At 42.9% G+C, this 24,232-nt stretch overlaps 1 protein-coding gene across 1 annotated transcript in view; it reads right to left on the reverse strand.

Moving 5' to 3' along the window:
- The window catches only part of ROBO3 (roundabout guidance receptor 3), a 1,168,980-nt gene that overhangs the window by 72,937 nt on the left and 1,071,811 nt on the right, over nt 1-24,232 (reverse strand). The window contains exon 28 of the mRNA XM_085646102.1: nt 4,840-4,994. Within this exon, the coding sequence (XP_085502228.1) occupies nt 4,840-4,994 (155 nt within the window). The remainder of the gene's footprint in view (nt 1-4,839; nt 4,995-24,232) is intronic.

Consider the following 24,232-nt stretch of genomic DNA (forward strand, 5'->3'; position numbering starts at 1 on the left):
CTATCGCAGGCTACAAAGGATCAGTAGCAGACCACCACTGTCGCTGAGTAGAACATCAAAAACCTCACAAGTCGATCTGACACAAACTGGTCTCACAGGATTTAGCACCCCAGTTCCACTCACTTCTCAGTGTAGTCACATCAGTGGAACCCAGGACAGATCAGTCAGATTCCCTCATCCAGTCCCGTTCTATGGTGTCGTTAACGCATCTTTGAGGTGCTCCCACCAGGAATGGGTGCTGCAGCAATCCAGCGTGGGGGACTGGGCAGCAGGACAAAAGCAGCCCGATCCTTTCTTAACCCTTCTCGGCCTTCCAGTGGTTCGCGGCAGGGGCTTCCATCAACAGGCTGGGAGACATAGCTTACTAGACACAGCTGTAATGCAGTGAGGGTGGCGGGTGCTGACAGGAATACTGCGCTGTATCAGCAGCTCCGCCCACCAGTGATTGCCGTGACTACACTTTCACTAATCCGGAAGACTCTGCAAAGGTGCCGGCTGTAAGCGCGGGGGAGGCATATGCTGTGTCAGCAGTGGAGGGGGGGGCTTTAGCTGAGTCGCGTTTTCCTACCTCTGCCGCGGTCGTAAGAGAACCCCGGTCGCGGCTCGGCCAAAGGCGGCGCCGCAATCTCGCAGCCGGCAACCAGTTCCAGCTGGCTCGGTAGGCAGTAGCGAGTCCAGTCACCTCGGCGATATCGCCTCTTCTCACCAGCCAGAGCTAGCGATCCTCCTAGCAATCTGCAGGCCCGGGGCTGAACTTTACATAGTCGCCCTGACTGCCACAGCCTGGTGCAGTCTCCACTCCAGCGTACACTCAGGAGCAGATATCGCTCTCCAATGGGGTCCCAGGAGCGATGTAAGCAGGAATGCTGCAACCAGAAGCCCATCTGCGCCCTTCAGAGAGGTAAGCGAACGTAATTTGGTGTCTGGAACTGCAGGATTATACAGGATATAAAGCCAGATTATGGGAGCTTCACACAAACTTGGCCTTCCTGGAGCCAGGCAAGCTGCCCCACAACGGGATTGTATAGTTATTAATTTTCAGCACCCTAGTTTTGTTGGGGAAATCCTTGCAAGGGCAGTTCCCCCCTCCCCATTTGTCTGGAACGTATTTCCTTTGGGCTTATTTTATCATCATTTACGGAGTTCTGTACAAATGCATAATGCCGCATTGCACCTTTTTAACTCCACTTTGGCTGTGTTTAACAGGTACCGAGTGCTTTACAAGACCATGACTGACTCAGGTATAGTAAAAGGTTTGAGGGGTATTTGGGTCCAGTTTCTGTCCTACCTTTAATTAAATAGGTTTGTTCCGTTTCCGGTTGCTCTAGGAAATGGGAAGAACCTCTAACCCATTTATTGTAGACACTTGTATTTTAGACACATGCACCGTGTGACAGGCACCGCATGGTGCCTGGCACGCACTGCATGAATGTTTGAAAACTTCTCTTTTTTTGCATTGTGGCTTGTGCTGCGGCCCTTTTCTAGGACTGAAGCACAAGCTGCAATGCAAAAGAACAGTTTTCTGACCGCCTACATGGCGGTCTCATTGTAATTAGGCAGGTGTAACCACGGACATGTGGTTTGTCAGACCCCTGCCCGAGATGACTTCCGACTGCCATCGTAATGAGGGCCTATGTTTTTGACTCCACATGCCAGAGAGTAGCTAAAGCACTTGACAATGGTCTTGACATTTTTTTACGCCCTATCCATACGAACTTTGTACTATTATGGGCAGGCAGTCTTGCCCTGTACCTGCAACACGTGTATGTGGATATATTAATCAGGAAGGGGTGAGCTTTGTACATTTGTGCCATAATGAGTATGGGGATGCACTGAATTGCATCATTTCCAAGCATGATGTACAGCTACTGATGTGGGAATATGATGTCAATGGGGAGCAAACCCCATCCTTTACCAGAAGAAATGCCTCTACAGTTATCGACCGTGATTTGGTATCTGCTTCTATAAGCGGTATGTATTATGGTACCCCTAGCATTATACAGTTCGAATTAAGTGACCATGACCCCATTATATTACCTTTACTTTTCTAGGGTAAAAAAATTGAATAATTCACCTTAACTAATAATACTTCCCCTAATTGGCCTATCATAGTGCACATGAAGTGAACAGGTATCACCCTAACAGCATACTACAAAAAATAATAACAATACATTTTATTGAAATAAGTTACTGTCTACAAGATGACATGACTTATAATTTGCTGATGGATATTTTTAACCATAACACCCACTCCATTAAGTCACTCCTGGCTCTTTATTGGATTACCACCCAGGAAAGTAATAGGGGATGGGTCAATCATGATTGTACCTTGGCCTTCAGGTGTCCTAAACAGTCTTTATGCATTTCCCCCCGGGATATCAAGGTAACCAAGTCCCTTAGTTTACAGTATAGACAGGCCTGTGCAGAAAGAAAGACAGTGATCCAGGAAAAGGCGTGGACAAAAAGGATCTTACCTGTTGAAACTAAAAAAAAGTATTGTCCATAGATGGGATCCTCTCTCACTGGATATCACTATTGATGTGGTTCTCTTAGCTTTGCAAGACAGTGTTGGGAACAGGCCCCTGGACCTGATAGGCTGCTGGTAGATACATTTAAATCCGTCAATGAACTTTGGAGGCCTATCCTTACAAGGGTGTTCAATGTAGCTACTGTTGGTACGATCCCACCTTTCTAGGGTAACTCTATAAATGTACTCCTCTACAAAAATAGCGATAAATCAGATCCTAAAAACTATCACCCTTGTGCTCCTGGATTCCTCAGTGCAAATGATGAGCAGGATACTACTTGAGGTTGGAGGAGATGGTATAACAAGATTCTGTCTTATCACTAGCTCAGTTTGTTTTTTAGAAAGGGCTCAGAGACCATCGAGCAATGCGTCAACTTGGATTTGTTGATTGGGAAATACACCAGAGCCAAACCAGGTGCTCTTTATCTTTGCTTTGCAGATCCAAGTAGCACTTTTGATTTAGTTGATCATGCCATTCTTTGATCATCGCTGCTCTCTCTCTAAATGCCCCCAGGACATGTATAGGTTTTCTTGCACACCTTTATGAGAATTTATCCAGTAAAGTTAATTTTGGTTCTCAGGGTGAACGCTCGCCCACTTTACACGTAGGGATGGCATTTTACGAGGCTTTGTTTTAGCCCCTTTACTGTTTTCACTTTTCACTAGTGGGGTGGATAATATTCTGCAGTCTTTGCAAGCTGATACTCCCGGTGCTGCTGGACATTCTGTACCAGTGTTGTTATATGCTGACGATGCTGTTTTGTTATCCAGGACCCCAGTTTGTTTACAGGAACTGGTGAGTTCTTTTGGGGAGTTCCTGTCTTCTAAAAGAATGGTGATTAATAAATGTAAAACTTTTACAATGATCTACAGTCATAAACCAAAATAATGTAGATCCTTTTTTATTGATAATACCCCAATTGCCTATGTAAACTCTTTTTGCTATTTGGGGTGTTTATTCACATGCAATTGTTCTTGCGCATCACAGATATTAAATGTTAAAGTCAAAATGAGCAGAAATTCTCATGGGATTTTTTAGGTTTTCAACCAAACTAGGTAGCCAACCCATTAAAGAAATTGTGGAAATATACAAGGCTAGTGGGGTGGCTACTGCCACATAAGGGGCCGGCCTTTGGGGTTATGCTTCTAGCACAGCCCTGAAAGTTGAGGAATACAGTTTCCTAAACGATTACTTTGCCTACCTCTTTCTGCCTCAACTGTGCACATCAGGAGGTTGGCCTACAGCACTTGGAGAACATACTTTTGGTAAGACTTCTGCTATTATGGTTATGTTTAGGGGCAATAGAGGAAACTAGTTTTACTGAATCAATCATTCTAGACTGCTTAACCTTGGATAACGTTTCATGTATCCCTTGGCTAGCCTTTATTAATTCCCCCTTTATTACTTTCTAGAAACTGTCAGTATGGTCGGATCCCATCTACGTGTTATCACACACTAAGAAGATGAAAGAAACCTTTTTGAAGCATATACTGGAACAGCGAGTGGGCATTGAAATTATTAAATCGATGGTTGATTTTTACATGTCATACTACCCAGAAGAGGGTGTAAAAGTTATTTATCTTGTGTTACTAACATGCAGCACCGTTTTGTTCTGACAAGACTCAGATTTGGTACACTGCATCATCTGGTGGTTTTTCCTTACATGAAATCTTGTCCCCCAGATATAACCCCTTGCCCATGTGATGGTCTGAGCAAATAAAGCATGTTGCACTTTCTATTGTTTTCTAACCTTTATTTGAATGATATGGATTTTTATCCTAGACCTATTCTTATTGCCCAGAACATTACATCTTATAAAGCTGACCTGAAGTTTTTACTTGCATTAAATGATGCCTTAGTGTGTTTTGATGTTGCTCTTTTTATCCTGAAGGTCATCACCCTGAGGAAAAGTGTTCTCTACTAGCTGGTCTTTTGATTTTAGAACCCTGTAATGATTATAAGGTGATGATGGTCTATCCATTTTTAAAATGTGTTTTTTTGGACTTTATTAATACATGTTTATATTATGCCTGTCATCAGGATTTGTTTTACATTGTTCTTATTGTATGTTTCATGTGATGGCTGTTACGAACTAACCGAATAAGATTTACAAACCAACCGAATAAGGTTCATAAACCGAACCGACAATCCACTGGCTTTCAAAATCAAATATATGAAAAGTGAAATATATCTTAGTGAAAACTAAACACCTTACATGTGTAGGAGTCAATTTAGTAGCATCAGTGAGACAGACACAATTTGCTTATTACAGTCAACTGTATTTAAGGAACATAAAGTCAATGTGCTTTACCTCACCACGGTCTCCTGCCCTTGTGCTTCGCTCTGAACCACGACTTCTTGAACTTGTTGAGCCTCTGGAATAGGAACTTTCTGCTGTTGAACAATTACTTGATATTTGATCCCTCGAGACAAAGTTGGGTTTACTGTAAGGGATTGATTCTTCTTCTAATGTAATACAAGAATAGCACATGAATTGTTAATGATTATATCACTTTAAACACAAATTTGTACATACAGTGTGCAAATACTAACCCACTTTTTCAAAATCTTCACAAGCAGTTTTACTCAAATTAAAAAAAGCTCAATATTGTCCTTTCAGTTCATTGGTAGTTGTTTCTGTGTAATTCCATCTCACTTGCTCTACAACTTCCATAAACATACTCTACAGAACTAATTTGTGATGTTTCACTTAAAGACTCTACCATCTAGAACCAGGTGGGATTTCGTAGTAAAATACTTGGGGAAAATAAGGAATTACTCAGAAAATCAGAGCCAGAATAAGCTATTCTTGGTGTAATTGCAATTTTCTAAGGGCGCAATAAGGATCCCACTTGTAAGACATGGATTTACTGGTGCTCCTGGTCCTGTCAACTCCCAAGTTGCACGGACCTTGTAATAATTCTTTAATTCATGGTTTATGTTTAAACATTGACTGGAGAGGCTGGTATGTAGATTTTGAAAGAGAAATGGAAGTTCATAAGAAAAATAATACATAAAGTAGCTAGATCCTGTAAAAAAGTATTTCTGTGGAAACCAAACAAATGATTAGCATATGATTGTAAATGTCATTCCAGAATGTAACTGTAATCTTTAACATTAGGAAATTGACTGATGAAGTTGATAAAAAGGCCTCAGGATTTCTCGCTGCTACCTTTGTCATTTACAGTGAATGAAATGCAAAGAACTTAAGTTTAGATTTAGGCCGGTCTCGTTTAAGTCTTTTGACTATGTTACTTGATCCGTTAATTCATCTTTTTAAAAAAGTAAATATGTTGTGGCTCACAGTTAAGGTTTTTACTTCTTTCAGATTTCCTCATATAAAACATTTTCAATATATCTTATTTGTGTTTTTATAAAATCCTTTGTCTGACACTAGACTCAATTTTCAATTTGAAAAATGTATTCAATAACATAAATAGGAAGAGACATCAAAAGTGAATTTTCTTAGCATCTTTAGAGAAAGCATCATACACCCTTTCTTTATAAACACATTGCCTCAGCGGACTTGCTAACATTTTGCTAGAACAAATGCATAATCTGAACATTAGTGCAAACTTCATTACAACCTCTGCTTATGCACGAGGGTCATTTTCCAAAGCATATTCATGTTCTTGCTTCTAATTCTTGCTGGCAATGTCACAAATGTCAATAAGACATTGGTTTGCATATCAGTCATAATTCAGAAAAGCAAGCACCTACCAATAACAAGTTAGTTGTATCATGTAGTCCTATGCTAAACACTATGAGGATACTTTCCAATCATTGATCTACAGGCTGAAATACAAAAGTAAAGACTCTCGTGGTGATGGTTATCTCGCAGGACTTCTAGCTTCGACTTTCCCATTTCTTTGAGATTGATTGTGAGTTTTTTAAGTAGGCCTGAGCGGAGTTTGTGGAGTTCCGCTACGCAGAACTCTGTGAAGTGACCAAAAATCTCTGCTGCACTACGCAGAGTTCTGCAAGTGGGGGGTGCGTTACACCGCACCGTTCACCCTGATATTTAGCGCCGGGTGTTTGTCCCGTGCTGTAATATCAGCACAGATAGCACCACATGCAGCTCAAGAGTGTGTTGCTTCTGTCTGCCGCTCAAGTAGATGTTCTACTTGAGCTGTAGCTTCCTCAACATGAACGGAAGGTTTCTCAATGCAAGCAGTAGCGACCATCTGCGACTGCTTGTATTTAGAAATCACGCCAGGAGGTGGTCTGGAGTAAGTTTATCCTCACTCGTGCTCACTAACTTAACGTTGGTGAGTACGAGTGAGGAAAAAACTCTGCTCCACTGAGTTTTTTTGAACTCTGTGCTCTATGCGGAGCGGCAAAAACTCCACAAATTACACGAGTGAGCGGAATTTCACACCCAGGTCTAAGATTAAGCCCAAGACAGAGCACCATAGGATGATTTGACTGCCACCATCTGCCACAAAAGATAAAATCAGATGTGATAGCCCAAATGGTTACCTATAGTCCAAGTTCTCTTCCTCAACAAAGTCAAAAGCACTGAATAGTCTTGCCCACACATGGGGACCCTGGATCACTTTTAAAATACATGTATGTATACATGCATCAATCTAAAAAAATATTTCTGATCCCAAAAAATGCAGCCTATAAATAGGCTAAGTCCAAATTTTATTTTCATTTAAAAAAAAAAGAAAACATTTACTTTCATAAAGTCACCATAGAGTTAGGTGAAAATAGCAAACATTTCACAAACTATCTTTAAAAGGAAAAATAAATGACGGACACAATTAGCCAATAGGTTGCAAGTAATATATTCAGCTAATGCCACTTGCATTGTGCCTTTAAGTACCTCATAGCACCCTCAGTATCCCATCATGCCCCATAGGTGGAAATTAAGTCAGGTCATTTTTATGGGACAATATAGGAAACTGGGTAAAATTTAATGAGGGCTGTAGTATTTATTGTCTGGGGAGGAGAAAGGGTTGCTTATGACTTTGACGAGGATGCCCCAGGAAGAGAATGAGGATTAAAGGCAAGTAACTTTTTCTTCTCTTCCAGGAGATTCTCATCAGTAGTCATAAACACAATTGAATAGCAAACCCATCCCTCAGCGCGCAGAAAAGAAATAGAGATAATCCCAATAATTACCAAAAAAGATTTCTCAATGATGCCTGCCGTACTTGAATATCTTCCCTGGAGTCTGAATTTAGATAATAATGCCTAGAGAAAGTATGGATAGACCTCAAGTTTGTCGTTTTGCAAATATCTGAAATGGGGACATTCCTGAGAAAGGCACTGTGGTTCAGTCAAAGAGCCAGGTCTTGAGGTTCTTCCTGAATTGAGGCAGTGACGGTGACTGCCTGAGGTGGAGAGGCAGGGTGTTCCAGGTCTTTTGCTGCGAGTTAGGAGAAGATCTTCCTCTAGCCAGGGTCTTGTGGAGACGTGGGATGGTGGCCAGGGCCAGTTGGGTAGATCGGAGGTCTCTGGTGCTTGTGTGGAATGCAAGGCAGTGGTTGAGGTATGCAGGTTCCGCTTCACGAAGGGCTTTGTAGGAGTGTGTGAGGAGCTTAAAGGTGATTCTTTTGCAGATTGGGAGCCAGTGGAGGCACTCAAATGGCTGCTGATGTGGTGGGGGATGTAGAGGATGAGTCTGGGGGAGGCATTCTGAATGTTCTTCAGTTTCTTGAGGAGTTTCTAGGTGATACTGGTATAGAGTAGATTGCAGTAATCGAGTCTGCTGCTGATGAGTGCCTGGGTGACCGTCTTTCCGGACTTGGTGGAAATCCACTTGAAGGTCTTTCAGAACAGGCGTAAAGTGTGAAAGCAGGATGATGAGACGGCATTCATCTGGCATTTCATGGTGAGTGAGGAGTTCAGGACTATGCTGAGGTTTCGTGCATGGTCTGTGGGTATGGGGAGTTCCAAGTGCTGCGGGAAACCAGGAGCCATCCCAGGCAGAGGGGGTGGGGCTTGAGGCAGCTGTGCTTCATCGAGGTGGTGACAGCCTTCATCTCATCGCGGAGTTGTTCTAGCCGACTGTGGGTTTGTTGGTGAAGTCTGTGCTTCCTTATAATGGCTGAGAGCAGGGCCATGTAGATGTTGAACAGAGTGGGACTCAGGGAAGAGACCTGAGACACTCAGCAGCTGATCTCTGTGGGTTCATAGTGGAACGTTGTACTCAGACTCTCTGTATTCGGCCGGTGAGGAAGGAGCAGTTCCATTCCAGGGTTTTGTTGCGGATGCTGGCGTCGTGGAGTCTTGTGCACTTACTTTAATTATCTTCAGTATTTTTTAAATGATAAAATTAATTCAGTACTTAAATTGCTTATTAGTGTACCATGCCTTATGCATTTACTTATGCTGGTCAAGAAATCCAAAATATAATTTTGTTTATGTTACTTTTAAATTACTTCTACAGCATAGGCAAATACACAGGGCTTGATACATTTGTAATCCACTTTAGCACAGATTTCAACATTTTTACATTTTACTCTAAAATATCTTAATTTATTTTTAGTTTGTTTTACCATTAGGAAAATAAAATATTATGGCTTTCAGTTTAGTCAAAAATTGGTACAACATTACTGTACATTTTTTAACACTTTGATTCATATACATTTTTAAAATTTTAAATCAAAATGCAAATTACAATGTAATTTTTTTCTAACTTTGAAGCATTTCAAATATTTCGAAATGATTTATTTAATGTGCCTGATTTTGAGTTTTGCAGATGAGATTCTCTAACATGTACATGACGGAATTTCCATCTGTCAAATTGCAAGTGCATCATAAAATATTGCCCTTGGAATAGGTTGGACCAAATTTCTATTTAATTTGTGATGGAATATTCCATCTGGAAAAGTCTAAGTTTTCTATTTATATTCATTATTGATTTATCATCTGGACATAACAAATGACATAAAAGGAATGTTTTTTGGTATGTGTTACTCTGTCAATAATGTGTTCCCATTCTTGTCTGTTTAAAAAAAAAACAATTATGCCTATAGAATTGATTTTTCAGTAAACAGACTGGCTTACATGCACATTTGTGAATGAGTAAGACATCATGCAAAATTTTCATTTTTAACATAAATCAAATTGTTTTGTTATCAAAAACATAATTTTAATATGTTTTAATCAAAATGTTAACTATTTAATCTTTTGTTTTTAGTCACCTTGGCTCATGTTTACTATTGTTTGTTTATAATACTAACTTACAAATGAGAGGTTTGGGACATCCACTGTATTTGTGTGAAACAAAAAATTGTAAAAATTGAGAAAAGAAATACAGTACCAGTCTTTACATTTGTAATTTTTGATTTATTTCAACAAAACAATATATGAAAAAACAAGATAAAAAACAAACCAAAAAAAAGTCAATCATGGTGTATAAATTGAAGAGCCAAATTTATTTGAAATGCAATGCACTAACTATAACTGGTAAAAAGGTAAATGTGTGTAGAAAATAGTCTACATAGTAAATGCTAGTCACACAATGGAGGAAATTAGGTTCTGTGTCTCTTGTTGGAGGTGGTGGTGGTGGTCATACCATCCTCTCCTACTGGTCCGAATGAATGTCCCCTCCTGAGGTAGACTGGTGGATGCACAGTTGCAGGGACTGAGGTGGGTGGCAGTGCCTCCCTGTCTGCGGCTGAGGCAGATGTAGTAGGCCCGGAGGTTGTTAGACTATAGAAAGGGGAAGGTGTTGTTGGAAAAGCTCTGCACATATGGGTCAAACAATCTTGCAGCACCCCAGTCAAATTTGAGTTGAGATTTTCCATCTGAACATTGTGCGTCATCCGCACCTCCTTTATCTCCTAGAGCTCTGTAAGGACCTGGCCCATCAAGTCTTGGGGCTGACTGAAGGATCCTAAGACTTGGTCAATGGTGGCCTGGGTGACAATGAACCCAGTGCCCATACATTGCTGGCCCACAGATTCCCTCTCACAAACCCTACCTCAACTACCTTGTGTCCTATCCCACTGGGTCCTAGCTGAACTTAAGGTGGTGGTGTTGGATCAACAGCAGGCAGGGCTGGGGGGCACAAGATTGTCTTGATGTTCCTTTGGACACAGGAAATGGAGGTATCCAGAGCCTGATTTGTGGTAACAGCTGGAGAGGGAGGTGTAGGTGTGGGCCGAGTGAGACTCACTGGAGTCGTCTGCCCAGGCACACCTAATGGACCAGCCTGCTCTTCATCATCTGGACTTGCAGGAGTGGATTCCTCACTGAAGGCTTGTTGCTGGTTGGATTGGAGTGGAGTTATCATCAGTAGCGGGGGCACATGGTTGTCCACGTGCTCTGGATGTTGGATCTATATTAAATTACAAAAAATAAATATTTAAAGTCTGGATTATACATCAAATGAGTCTGAAGCAAAAAAATGAAGCAAGCTAAAAGAAAAAAGAAATTAATATAATTATTATACCTTTCAGTAGTATTATAATAAATTGCAAAAACGGTTTAAGTTACACACAAAACTACTTTAAAATAAAGCAGGTAAAATGATGTCTTCAAATGAAAAGAAAAATTAGAAAGCATACATATAATATGCCAAACATTCAATACAACACAGTAGAGAGGGGAAATGTGAAATAAACCATTCCAAGACCTAGCAGGGTAAAATTCTGAAAATTAAACAACTAAGAAGGATAAATAGCATTAGTCATCATATAAAGATTGCAAAGTACATTTATTTAAAAAACGTATATTCAGCTTACAAAATAACATACATTAAAATTTGTAAATCAACAAACTTTGATTTGTGAAACAAATAACACAAATTCAATAAAATATTTGGAACATGACAGCATACAAATATAAACAATAAAAATTCAAAACATAGCATAAAATAGAGATTGATAAATACATAATAGTTTAACATATGTGAAAATATGAAAGAAAAGAGAAAATGACCAACATAGCTTTGCAATATTGTTTTAACACAGCAACAAAAGGCATCCTGGTAGGTATAGTCATTTCAATTAAACATTAACAACACTTGAAAAATTGTAAGTTAAACAAACCTAGCAAAATTATTCAGTAAAAATGAACAAACATCTACAATATATAACACATATATGAAATATGTTACTAGGTGAAAAAACACAAGTACTATAACTTCATGTGAAATCTAATGAAGATTAAAACCTGTAATCTTAAATACATTCAAACAAACATAACACAAAATAAAACGAAGAAACACACATATTGACAACACATACAAACAATTGGTAGAACGAGAGAAACAAGAATAATGCTACAATTGTTTTTAAAAAAATATTTAGGTTTATAAAAGGTACAAAACACTGGCAAAAACTAAATTAAAAGCAAAAACGACATTTAGGTTTAGTGACACATTCAGAAGTATAACTTACTAGTCTCCACTCCACCAGGGATTCCTGTCAAGCCTTCAGGATGTAGGATCTGCAAGACCTCCTCCCAGGGAAATAGTTGTAAGGGGGTGCTGGGAGAAGCACCACTTGTCCTTTGGGCCTCCAGGTTATGCTTGGAGGCCAGATAATGCACTCTCCCCTGCAGGTCGTTCCTCCTTTTCCTAATGTATCCTGTGTGCAGGTTGCTTGCTACAGCATTCACTCTGCCAACTATTCTGGCCCACATTTGCCTTTTCTGAGCTATAGTTGTATTTTGTACTTGTGCTCCAACAATTGGGGCTCTACTCTAATAATTTCATCCACCATGACTGACAATTCTTCCTCAGTAAAAAGGGGATTTCTCCTACCTGCCATTATCAAATAATAAACTTAAATAAATGTAATAACTCACAAGAAAATAAATGCAAAAAGAAATAAGGAACAAGAAACAAAGAAAGCAAAAAATAAACCTGACTTCATTGAAAACGTTCTCAAGAACAATGTTCTACTGCAGTGGAATGGCAAAGGATCATGGTCTGAAATGGAATGTGTTTTATAGTGTAGTATGCAGGTGAAAACAATTAGCCAAAATGCATCAGATGTGTGATGCTAGCATCCATCCAAAAGCCACAGGAATAGTGCAATCTTGAAGGAATCCCGCGATGGAATCCCTCCGTCAGGAATCCGCCGCTAGGACAATACCAGAACAACTGAGAAATTTAAAAAGCCTTTGTGCAATCCCGCCACCCTGAGGGTGACAAAGTAATGTTAGCCAGCAGAGGAGTCTGCCGCGTCAACGGAGGTGAGCCACTTACATGAAAGAAAGCATTCTGTCAACACAGATGGAGGATCAGCCAGCCCACATCTATATATGGTGGGTGGGAATCAGTCAGCTTCATTGAGTACCTGTAAACGCTGCCACAGGGAGACGATGGGAGTTCCATCAAGAAATAAATCAGACCCTTTGTCTTATCACTAATCTTGCTAATGTGATATTTCCAGAGTAGGTTATTGGTCATTGGTGAACTTATAATTATGTTGTTAGACCTGTCAGTCTTAGGGTGATCTTACCCCAAACTTTTGGCCGGTTTGCCTCCAATTTTGCTGAATTCTTTTTGTTGGCCTTAGGACTCTGAGCACTTTACCACTGCCAACTAGTGTTGAATTGCATGTGTTCTCTTCCCTAAACATGGTTTAATAGACGTATCTGCAATTGGCATATTTAATTTACGTAAATATTCCTAGTACAGTGCACTCCGTGTGCCAAGGGCCTCTAAATTAAATGCTACTAGTGGACCTGCAGCAGATTGTGATACCCACACAAGTAACCCTTTAAACATGTCTCAGGCCTGCCACTGCAAAGCCTGTGTGTGCAGTTTACACTACCATGTCAATTTGGCGTTTAAAACCACTTGCCAAGCCTTAAACTCTCCTTTTATTACATATGTCACTCTTAAGATAGTCCCTAGGTAGGCCAAGGGGCTGGGTGCTGTGTAACCAAAAGGTAGGACATTTACCTTTTAGTTTTACCTGTCCTGGTAGTGAATAACACTCAAATTTGTTTTTCAATACTGTGAGGCCTACCCCTTTCATAGGTTAATATTGGGAATTCCTTATTACACTTTATAGGATGTCATTCCTGATTGAGAAGGAGTAGATCTCTTGTGTTTTTATATCACCTGAATGGGAATGAATAATACTCTTTACTGGTAAAGACAAATTTATCATGACCCTTTTAAAAATGTCACTTTTTAGAAAGATTGCATCACAAAAAGATGATGTAGGGAATGAAGAACATTGTCAAACATTCATCCCCAGATCTGGGCCTAAATCCATCATTTTTTGCTTGCCACGCCAATCCAGTTTAGACCCAGACATATGCAAACCAGTCTTGACACTGCCCCTCATGGGAACAGTCCAGTCCGAACTGCCTGGCCAGGTCCTCGCTGGACAGGAAAACAAGTATCTTGGGACCAGTTTCGAGGCATCAGCAGGCTAGGTAAAAGATTTGCATATGGCTGGGTTCAAACTGGAATGGCATGGTGAGCAAAAAAACGATGGATTGTACTCTGTACTGGGGTGAATGTATGACATTGTTCTGCATTCTGTCCATCAACTGTTGTTTTTGCATTTGTCACCCTGAGTGGGACGGGTATGCCCAGACGTGGGTCCCGTGCTCTCCGTGCCACTGAAATCAAGCTCTCCTGACTGAAGAGGGGTCAAACCCCGAAACCGGTCCTAGGATGCTTGTTTCCAGTCCAGGAGGACCTGGCTTGGCAGTTCGGGCTGGACTGTTCCCATGAGGCACAGGGTCAAGACTAATTTGCATATGGCTTGGTTTAAACTGGAATGGCGAGCAAAAAAACGATGGATTTAGGCCCACATCTCTGTACTGGGGTGAATGTATGACATTGTTCTGCATTCTCTCCAACAACAGTTGTTTTTGCAGCAAAAATTTGGTGGCATAACGTGCATGAGACCAACTCCTGGCCATACCATCCCACTTATAACGAAAATAGCAACACAAAAAGATGATGGATGGAATGCTGAGCTTTGCCAAACAATCAACCCCAGTCACAGATCTTGGCCAAAATCCATTGTTTTTTTTGACTGCCACACCAGTTTGGACCCAATCATATGCAAATCAGCCTTGACCCTGCTCTCAATGAAACAGTCCAGCCCGAACTGCCAGGCTAGGTTATCCCAAGACCGGAAAACAACCATCTTGGGACCAGTTTTGGCGTATCACCCCTCATCAGCAAGGCTAGCTTAAATCTGGTGGCACAGCGAGCACAGGACCCTCGCTTGGGCATACCCATAACATTTACGGCAAAGATTCCAACATATAAAGATGACGGACGACATGCTAAACATTGTAAAACATTCACCTCAGTCACAGATCTGGGCATAAATCTATCGTTGTTTTACTCGCCATGCCATTCCAGTTTGGGCCTAGTCATATGCAAATCCGTCTTGACCCTGCTCCTCATGGCAACAGTTCAGTCCGATTTCTAGGTCCAGATCCTCCCTGGAACGGAAGACAAGCATCCTGGGACTGGTTTCGGTGTATCACCCCTCATCAGTATGGGGCTAGCTTGAAACCAGTGGTGAAGCAAGCATGGAATCCATGTTTGGGTATACCCATCCCACTTAAGGCAAAAACTGCAACACACAAAGATGATGGATGAAATGTGGAACACTGCCAAACATTAACCCCCAGTCACAGATATGGGCCAACATCCATCGTGTTTTTTTGCTCGCCACGATATTCCAGTTTGGACCCATCCATATGCAAAATTAGTCTTGAACCTGCTCACCATGGGAACTGTCCATCCAGAGCTGGCAGGCCAGGTCGCCCCTACACCCGACAACAAGCATCCTGATACCCTGAAACCGGTCGCAGAATGCTTGTTTTCCTGTCCAGGGAGTATCTGCCATGCATTGATCTGGGACTGTTCACATGGCGAACAGGGTCAAGACTGATTTGCATATGGTTGGGTCCAAACTGGTGTGACAAGGTGAGCAAAAAAATGATGGATTTAACCCAGATCTGTGACTTGGGGTGAATGTTTGACAATGTTCACCATTCCGTCCATCATCTTTTTGTGTTGCTATAGTCACCCTTAGTGGGAAGGGTATGCCCAGATGTAGGTCCCATGCTCGCCATGACACTGGATTAAAGCTAGCTTTCAGCGAAGGTCTGGTGGCGCACACTGCAGGGCCATATCTACAAGGTCATGTAAAACAACCTTGCCTGGCTTTTCATAGCCTTGTAGATATGGATTGACAACACGCAGCGCAAGTCGCTGCATTGCCTCACCCTGTGATATGGAGGCATGCCATGGGTATTATGGTAACGATAACACTGATGGCATTTGCCACATTGCCATATTTGTGGGATTTGTAAACCTGGGAATGCGTCAAAAGTCTATGCCTCCCCAGGGGTGGCGCAGGGAAGGCCCAACGAGGAGAAATTACATTATTTGTTCTCGTTTTTTCTCTTTCTAGTTGTGTTGCATTTTGCTGAACACATAAAAAGAGGAAATCACCTCCATCCATTGTTTTTATGCAGGAAGGTGTCCTGCACAAAAACAAGCACCCCTAAAATGCAGGCACGCTTGCACCATGGCGCAAGGGTGCCTGCATTGGCGCATGGCAGCCATTTGTGTGCCATCACAGGGGGGATAAAAACGGCACATTCTTACACTTTTCTTTTGACGCAGTCTATGTCAAGAGATTGCAAATGAGCCCCTGTTAGAAATTGGATTTCTGGTTGGCTAGGGCTTGTGCCAAAACCAAGCAGAAATCACCACTCTAGTCAGGGCAAGGGAGTTACATGCTTAAGATAACCCCTGCTCACCCCCTTGGTAGCTTGGCACGAGCAGTCAGGCTTATCCCAGAGGCAATGTGTAAAGTAATTGTGCAACACGCACACAGAGCAGCAACACACTAGGCACACCATAAAAGAAACTCCACACAAGGTTATATAAAAAAGTAGCCTTTGTATTATCCAAAACACATTAGAATCATCGTCACACATATACACTGTGCCAACTGGCACTAGGCAATATTTACAGGGGACTATATACACATGACGGGGCCAACTGGGCCACTGTCAGAACCTTTAGAAAGTACTAGTAAAACATGTAAAACAGAACCAGTAACTACTGGCAGAATACTGTACTCAGCATTAGCATGGGTAACAAACACATTATGTCTGCATCACAATTAGGCATAAAGCACATTGTGCATAAACTTCCTAGGCATAAACACATTACGCAATAGGCATCATAAGCATAGACAGGGCACCACAGTAACACTGGAAAAGTGCACACAGCACCTTAGGGCCTTGCGCCCTATCACCATCAAGAGAATGACCCCCAGGCCAACTTGCCTTTCACAGGGGCTCAAAATGCCCTAAGTCCCGCAAAGTCAGGGCTTGAAATGAGGCCTCTCGAATGGCCCCCTGGCTGCCTCAGCAGCGAAAACACAGTGCGCCAATGTGCTGGGGCGCGGGGTGCAACTCACCCCTTCCTTAACAAAAGAAATGGCCCCCAAATGTTGCAGCTGCCCGCGCTCTTGCAGTGCAGCTGAGATCAGCAATAAAGCACTGTCCACTCTGGGACTCCTATCTCCAAATTGCCCCCAAAGGACAAATGGCACTGGCACCACCATGTCGCTTGGGAGCCCCCCTCTGGGACTCCTCCCTGGTGCCCTCGATCGGCACCAACAATGCGCAGGTGAAAGCCCCACTCACCGGGGCTTCTCTGGATGCTTTCTGCCTCCTTCAGTGCAGCTTCTCTCCCTGCTGCGGTTGCGGCGGCCTGCCTCCCCTTCTGCCAGGCGGGGGAAGGTGGGTCATGCAGCAAATGAAGCCTGCGAGGCTCGGATACCTCTCACTTCTCTTTACTTCACCCGGTCCTTCTCCTGGGACACGGGACTTTAGCTCCAGACGGCCCTCTTTGGCGTGGCGGGACTTCCTCTTCCCCAGCCGGCCATGCCCCCAGCCAGGCACTGCGGCCTGGCTTCCAGGTCAGGCCGCGGCGGTGATCTCCCTTGGATCTCAGCAAAGCGGGGTAGGCACCCACCTCATAGGCAATGCGGGGTAGGCTCCCGCCAATAAAAAAACTCCAATGTGTGGTAGGCCCCCGTCAGATAAGCAGCAGTCCGGGGTGGGCACTGGGCACCCGCTATTTAAAAATGCATGAAAGCGGGGTGGGCTCCCACTCCGATCGGCAAAACGAGGGGTGGGCTCCCGCTAAATAAATGGCACAAATGCGGGGTGGGCTTCTGCTTGGCCACACAGCAGCACTGGGGTTCCCCACGCTGAGATTCCCCCAGCAGTCCTCGCAGCAGCACACTGCCAGGCACCAGCGCTCCTCCTGAGCTGGCAACAAAAAGATAGTGCTCACGAGGCGCCGAAGTCCCCAAAGGTCAGGGGGCACAACTGGGCCCAGGCAGGCCAGCACACAAGGCCCTCCAGCAGGGAGGCAGTCCCTCGTGGCGGTTCGTCCTGGGGCCCAGCAGCTGCACATCCCCTAGTACAAGGAAAAGCACAACACTAACATGGGGTCACAGCCCCAATATTTAGATTCCAAATTCCTTTGTCTGCCCTGGCACAGAGCTTGGGGGGTAAACAGTCCTAACTGGTTCTTGGGAGTGTGGTGCACTTTGTTTACAGGGCTCCTCTTCCCCTTTGTCAGGTGGGGCCTCTGTCATCAGACACACCACAGGGGGGTGGAGCCAGCATTCACATAGGCAGGCACATACCTATTCAGGGTCAGGGGACTACTCCACCCACTACTCCAAATTCAGATATCCTATTCAACCTAGCGCTGACTCACCATGCCCCTCCTGAAGCCACATACACCTCATCAGCCCCTGCCACTCCAAAGCCAGACATGCAATCCACATCCGGCAGGCAGACACATAGCACACAGAAGTGCCCCCTTCTAAAAGTGGCATTTCTAAAATAGTGATAATAAATCTGAGCACACCATTGGACAGCATTTATTATTATTATTCCAACCATACCAAACTTGACCACGCTGCTCCTCTCATATCAGGAATTACCACTGAAACACTTATCAGGGAATCCCTAATGCAATCCTATGAGAAGGCAGCCTCAGGAGTGAGAAACCCAAAATGGCGGTTTGTCACTACCAGGACATGTCCCACACTTAAGGTACATGTCCTACCTTTTACCTACAATACACCCTGCCCATGGGGCTAGCTAAGGCCTACTTTAGGGGTGACTGACATGCAGTAAAAAGGGGTGTCACAGACATGGCACACACTTTGGATGCCACGTCACAGTGGCAGTAACACTGCACGCAAAGGCCCTGCAATGGCAGAGTCCTGGGATAGGTTTGAAAGGCTACTTTGGTGGGTGGCTGCAAGCCTACCAGTAGCATTTAATTTACCAGCCCCGGGTTTATGAGATACCACTTTACAAGGGACTGACAGGTAAATTAAATATGCCAAACAGGTGTAGACCAATCTTACCATGTTTACCCACACGCACTTTATACTGAACAGCAGTGTTAAAGTGCCCAGAGACCTAAAACCACCAACACCATGTCAGAAGAAATGCTAGGAGGAAGGCAAAAAGTTCAGGGATGACCCTGCAAAAAGGGCGAAGTCCAACACCCTCCCCAAATTTCGAACACATATGTTACTTTTCTGCTTTCCAGTTGTCACCACCAATGTGCCAGGTGGACGAGAGTACCTTCTGTCACGAAAGGACAATTATTTACTTTCGAGTTTGTTGCTTGATATTATCATTTTATCTTTATATTCCCACATGAAGTCACCCAAAAATATGCATTATCGTCTTTTACTAACAAATTGGAAGACTTTAATGGAAAAACAATATTTGAAAGGTGAAACCTTGAAAGATATGCATCACACCTACTCTTGGAAGACTGGTAAACAAGTAGACTGGCTGACAGGATACTGACCACTGAATGCTTCCAAGGGAAATGTGTGTGTATCCACAGGTAGACATGCTGCACCAAGTCATGATACAAATGACAAAACAACATCATATAAATGTGCTATTAATTATATGACTTATGACAGCATGCTCTATTTCTCTAGTCACAAGTTTAGCCATGCATCTAGCAGCTCCCGCTACGTGGCCCATGAATACTTACTCTGAATGAATCTATTTTTTTAATATGGCCCTGTGTTTCATGAATTAAACCAGCTAGTGTTTTGGTGACGGGATGAACAAATAAACCAAACCTTTTCCCACGAGGCACTGGTTTGCATTCAGTTCATGATTATGGTGACTGAAAAATAAGGCTCTCTGTTGACTCTTCAATGAGTTATGTGCAATGATATAGCGCTTCTGTCTAGTTCTTACTTAGTAGGTGCATGACCAACTAACACAAAACACAGTCACAATACTCATTATTTGGCAGATTTTAATTAATGAGAAGGTGATATAAATACTGTTATTTGTTTTCCCTATAGGAGGGATTTACTACTGAACAATGGATGACAGAATTAAGGAAACCCATGTTGCATCTTAACCTCTTTCTGCTATGTAGACTTTTTTTTTTTTTTAAGTTTAGCCAATGGGATACTCCATCATAAATGTGATGGATATCCTGTTTGCTTTATTACAAGCGTATTATATCCTATGGCACTTGTGATGAGGAGGACGGGATACATATATATATATTTTTAAAGTTTTACATTTTCTTATACATCTCTTAAACACAGATAATTCAGAGTGGTACATTTTCAAGTATCAAATCACACAGCAATCGTCACATACATAGAGTCTCATATAATGCAGCTCAGTCACTAAGCGTTCATAATAGCAAATGTGGAACATGTCAGACCCACTAGTCCTCCCGTTCCCTCTCTCCGAACCACAAGGACCATCCATACCCAGACCTCGTCGAAAACAAAAGGAAAAAGGAAAGCAAAAAAAGGAAAAAAGACATTAAACATACCCTACACTTATATGGGGTTCTCCATCAGTGCACATAAAGGAAAGTTTTGAAACATCACAGACAGTGAGATAGCAGCATACTCCTCCCACCCCCTCTGGCACTATTCCACATTCAACTTGAGAGGCAGATTTCTGGCTCTCACGTTCAATGTATGCCTTGTATGGGCCCCATATGTCCTTTGGGCACGACAAACTTGGCATTAGGGAAGAATATAGATCACAGTTGACATTAAAATAGGACAAGCTACGTAACCATCTCTGAAGGGTAGGTACAGTACGTTGGCCCCATAGTAGCGCTATTTCCCGTTTAGCCAGTAATAGCCCTAGAGCTGCAAATCTCCTGACCTTTTTGGGGAAATTAACTGTATAGCCCAGGAGTGCAATTTCCGGTGTGGGAATAAATGTCAGCCCTATCATGTCTCCTAATGTGTCATGTATTTGTTCCCAATATGTCTGTAGTTTGGGGCATGTCCATGTAAGGTGGGAAAATTCCACGTGCGGAGCGGAACATTTCAAGCAGTGATGGGGTCTGGAGGTATCAATTTTGTGTGCCATGGCAGGCGTGTGATATAAGCGGCGGAGAAATATGAAGTGAATACGTTTGTGTCTGCTGTTTAGGGAGACTTCCCTGGTTTCCTTGCAACATTTTTCCCATTGATCGTCTGTAATGGGACGACCTAGGTCTTGTTCCCATGCAGTGCGTATTTTAACATCAGTCACCGGTCGCAGACTAGAACATGATCTATACATTTTGGAAATGAGGTGGGCGCCATTGTCGCTCTCAATAATCAATGTCAAAGGGGCCATAGGTACAGGTGAAATCGAATAAGTGGGTAGCGCTGCTCTCAATGCTGAACGGACGCGTTGCAGCACAAAGGTATCCATGAAAGATCTGTCTGGAATCGGGCCTCTTCTGCAACTGAGAAGATATGATCTTCAGGATATAGATCCCCTATCTTTGTGATGTTGAATTTGGTTAATGTGATCTGTACCAGTGTTTCGTCTGTGATGGGGAGCCATAGAGGATTTGGAAGTGGTAAAGCCGGAGAATACATTGTGTTAAGTCCTAGAAGTCTCTGTAACCTGTCCCACGGCCAGCTAGTGGTGGAGACAGTTTGTATCTCGCACGGGTCTCTGGGGATGCCCTTCGGTAACACCGAGGATAACGTCCGAGGAAGTACAAAATCAGCCTCCGGTTGCAGAAATTGAATACGAGCATCTGGGTGATACCACGCAAATGCAAAGCTACATTGACCCACCAAGTAACATAAATAAGGATCAGGTACCCCGTAGCCCCCTCTGTCACTCGGAAGAGTAAGAACCTGCCAACGGACACGAGGCCTCTTCCCACCCCATACCAGTCTATCAGATGTGTGCGCAACTGTAACAAAAAAAGTCTTAGTGAGAGGGATGGGGATGTTATTAAATACATACAAAAATTTCGGGAGAACTATCACTTTAAGTATAGTAACCCGGCCTGCTATCGACAAAGGAAAGCGCAGCCAACGTTCCACCTGTGCCTCCAACCTGTGTATCGCCTGTTCATAATTTAAGCTGATTATACTAGCAGCGTCTAGGTGCACGTGAATGCCAAGGTATTTGACAGAGTCACGGCACCATTCCAGAGGAAATCCACAATCCCAAGGAGTCGTGCTCTCTGTTAATGGGAAAATTACAGATTTGTGCCAGTTGATGCCTAGCCCTGAAAAGCGGCCAAACCGAAGTATTTCCCTTATGATTGTTTCGAGGTGGTCCTGTGGGTGGCGCACATAGAGAATGGTGTCGTCTGCATAGAGTGAGACTAATAAAGGCCCTGCTCTAAATTGTAGACCCCGGTGGAGGTGTCTCTCTTGGAAATGTCTAATCAGCGGGTCCATGGCTAGTATAAATAAAAGGGGGGAGAGAGGACATCCCTGTCGTGTGCCGCGCGTTAAGGAAAATGGATGCAAGAGCGTGCCATTGATACGGAGTCTAGCCGTTGGGTTGGTATACAACAGAGCGGTGTTGGTCACGAACCCCATGGGCATCCCCATGCAGCACATCACAGAGAGAAAAAAGGGCCATTCTACAGAATCAAATGCCTTCTCGGCGTCTAACAAGACAGCCGCAGCAGGCACTTTTGGATCATTTTCTGTGAATGACAGTGAAGAGGGTCCGAAGATTGAGTGAAGTGGAACGGTGTGGGACAAATCCAGACTGTGCAGGAGATATAATAAATTCCATTAATTGAGAGAGTATGCTAGCTATAATCTTAGCCAATATTTTGTAATCTAAATTCAATAACGAAAGGGGTCTATATGAACTACATAGTGAGGGGTCCTTGCCAGGTTTGGAAAGGAGAATGATAACTGCCTCCCGAAGCGTGATGGGGGGGGGGGGGGAAGAGTACTTGCCTCTCCAGCGCCTCTGCGTAAACTTCGATCCGCTGGGGTGCAAGGATATCTTTGTAGGCCTTGTAAAAGTCTCCGGTAAATCCGTCCAGCCCGGGTGCTGAGGAACCGCAGAGTGCCTCTATCGTCCCCACCACATCCGTCTCCGATATAGGCTCAGCCATGAAATCCAGCATGCATTTTTCAAGATACACCAGTGCAATTTCAGATAAGTAATTTTCCTGGTCCTCAAGATCGTGGCCAATCTTGGAGCTTTATAATGTCTTAAAGTTTCTGCTTTGTATACTTAAGTATGATTCGTATAACAACGAAATAAGGACATTTAATATTAAAGTGCACACCCTACAAGAATGACAAAGCCTGTCTGCCTTCGGTGGGGAACAACCTTTACAACGCAACTTTTACAACGCACTACCTTTACAACGCATTTTTTACAACGCATAATCCATTCCAACGCATGACATTACAACGCATGACACTACAACGCATTTTTAAAAACTACCTTTACAACGCATTCCATTACAACGCATACTACCATTACAACGCATACCATTACAACGCATAATATTACACTACACTATCCAACACTTACCCTACTGTTGCACCCCCTGGAGTTAGAATAGTAATTTTTACCCCTATACTATCCAACACTTACCCTACTGATGCACCCCCTGGAGTTAGAATAGTAATTTTTACCCCTATACTATCCAACACTTACCCTACTGATGCACCCCCTGGAGTTAGAATAGTAATTTTTACCCCTATACTATCCAACACTTACCCTACTGTTGCACCCCCTGGAGTTAGAATAGTAATTTTTACCCCTATACTATCCAACACTTACCCTACTGTTGCACCCCCTGGAGTTAGAATAGTAATTTTTACCCCTATACTATCCAACACTTACCCTACTGATGCACGCCCTGGAGTTAGAATAGTAATTTTTACCCCTATACTATCCAACACTTACCCTACTGTTGCACCCCCTGGAGTTAGAATAGTAATTTTTACCCCTATACTATCCAACACTTACCCTACTGTTGCACCCCCTGGAGTTAGAATAGTAATTTTTACCCCTATACTATCCAACACTTACCCTACTGTTGCACCCCCTGGAGTTAGAATAGTAATTTTTACCCCTATACTATCCAACACTTACCCTACTGTTGCACCACCTGGAGTTAGAATAGTAATTTTTACCCCTATACTATCCAACACTTACCCTACTGTTGCACCCCCTGGAGTTAGAATAGTAATTTTTACCCCTATACTATCCAACACTTACCCCACTGTTGCACCCCCTGGAGTTAGAATAGTAATTTTTACCCCTATACTATCCAACACTTACCTTACTGTTGCACCCCCTGGAGTTAGAAAAGTAACTTTTACCCCTATACTATCTAATACTTACCTTAAATGTAATTTAATATTATGCGTTGTAATGGTATGCGTTGTAAAGGTAGTATGTGTTGTAATGGAAATGCGTTGTAAAGGTAT

This window comes from Triturus cristatus, chromosome 3_1, assembly GCF_964204655.1.
Source record: "Triturus cristatus chromosome 3_1, aTriCri1.1, whole genome shotgun sequence".
Taxonomy (NCBI): Eukaryota; Metazoa; Chordata; class Amphibia; order Caudata; family Salamandridae; genus Triturus; species Triturus cristatus.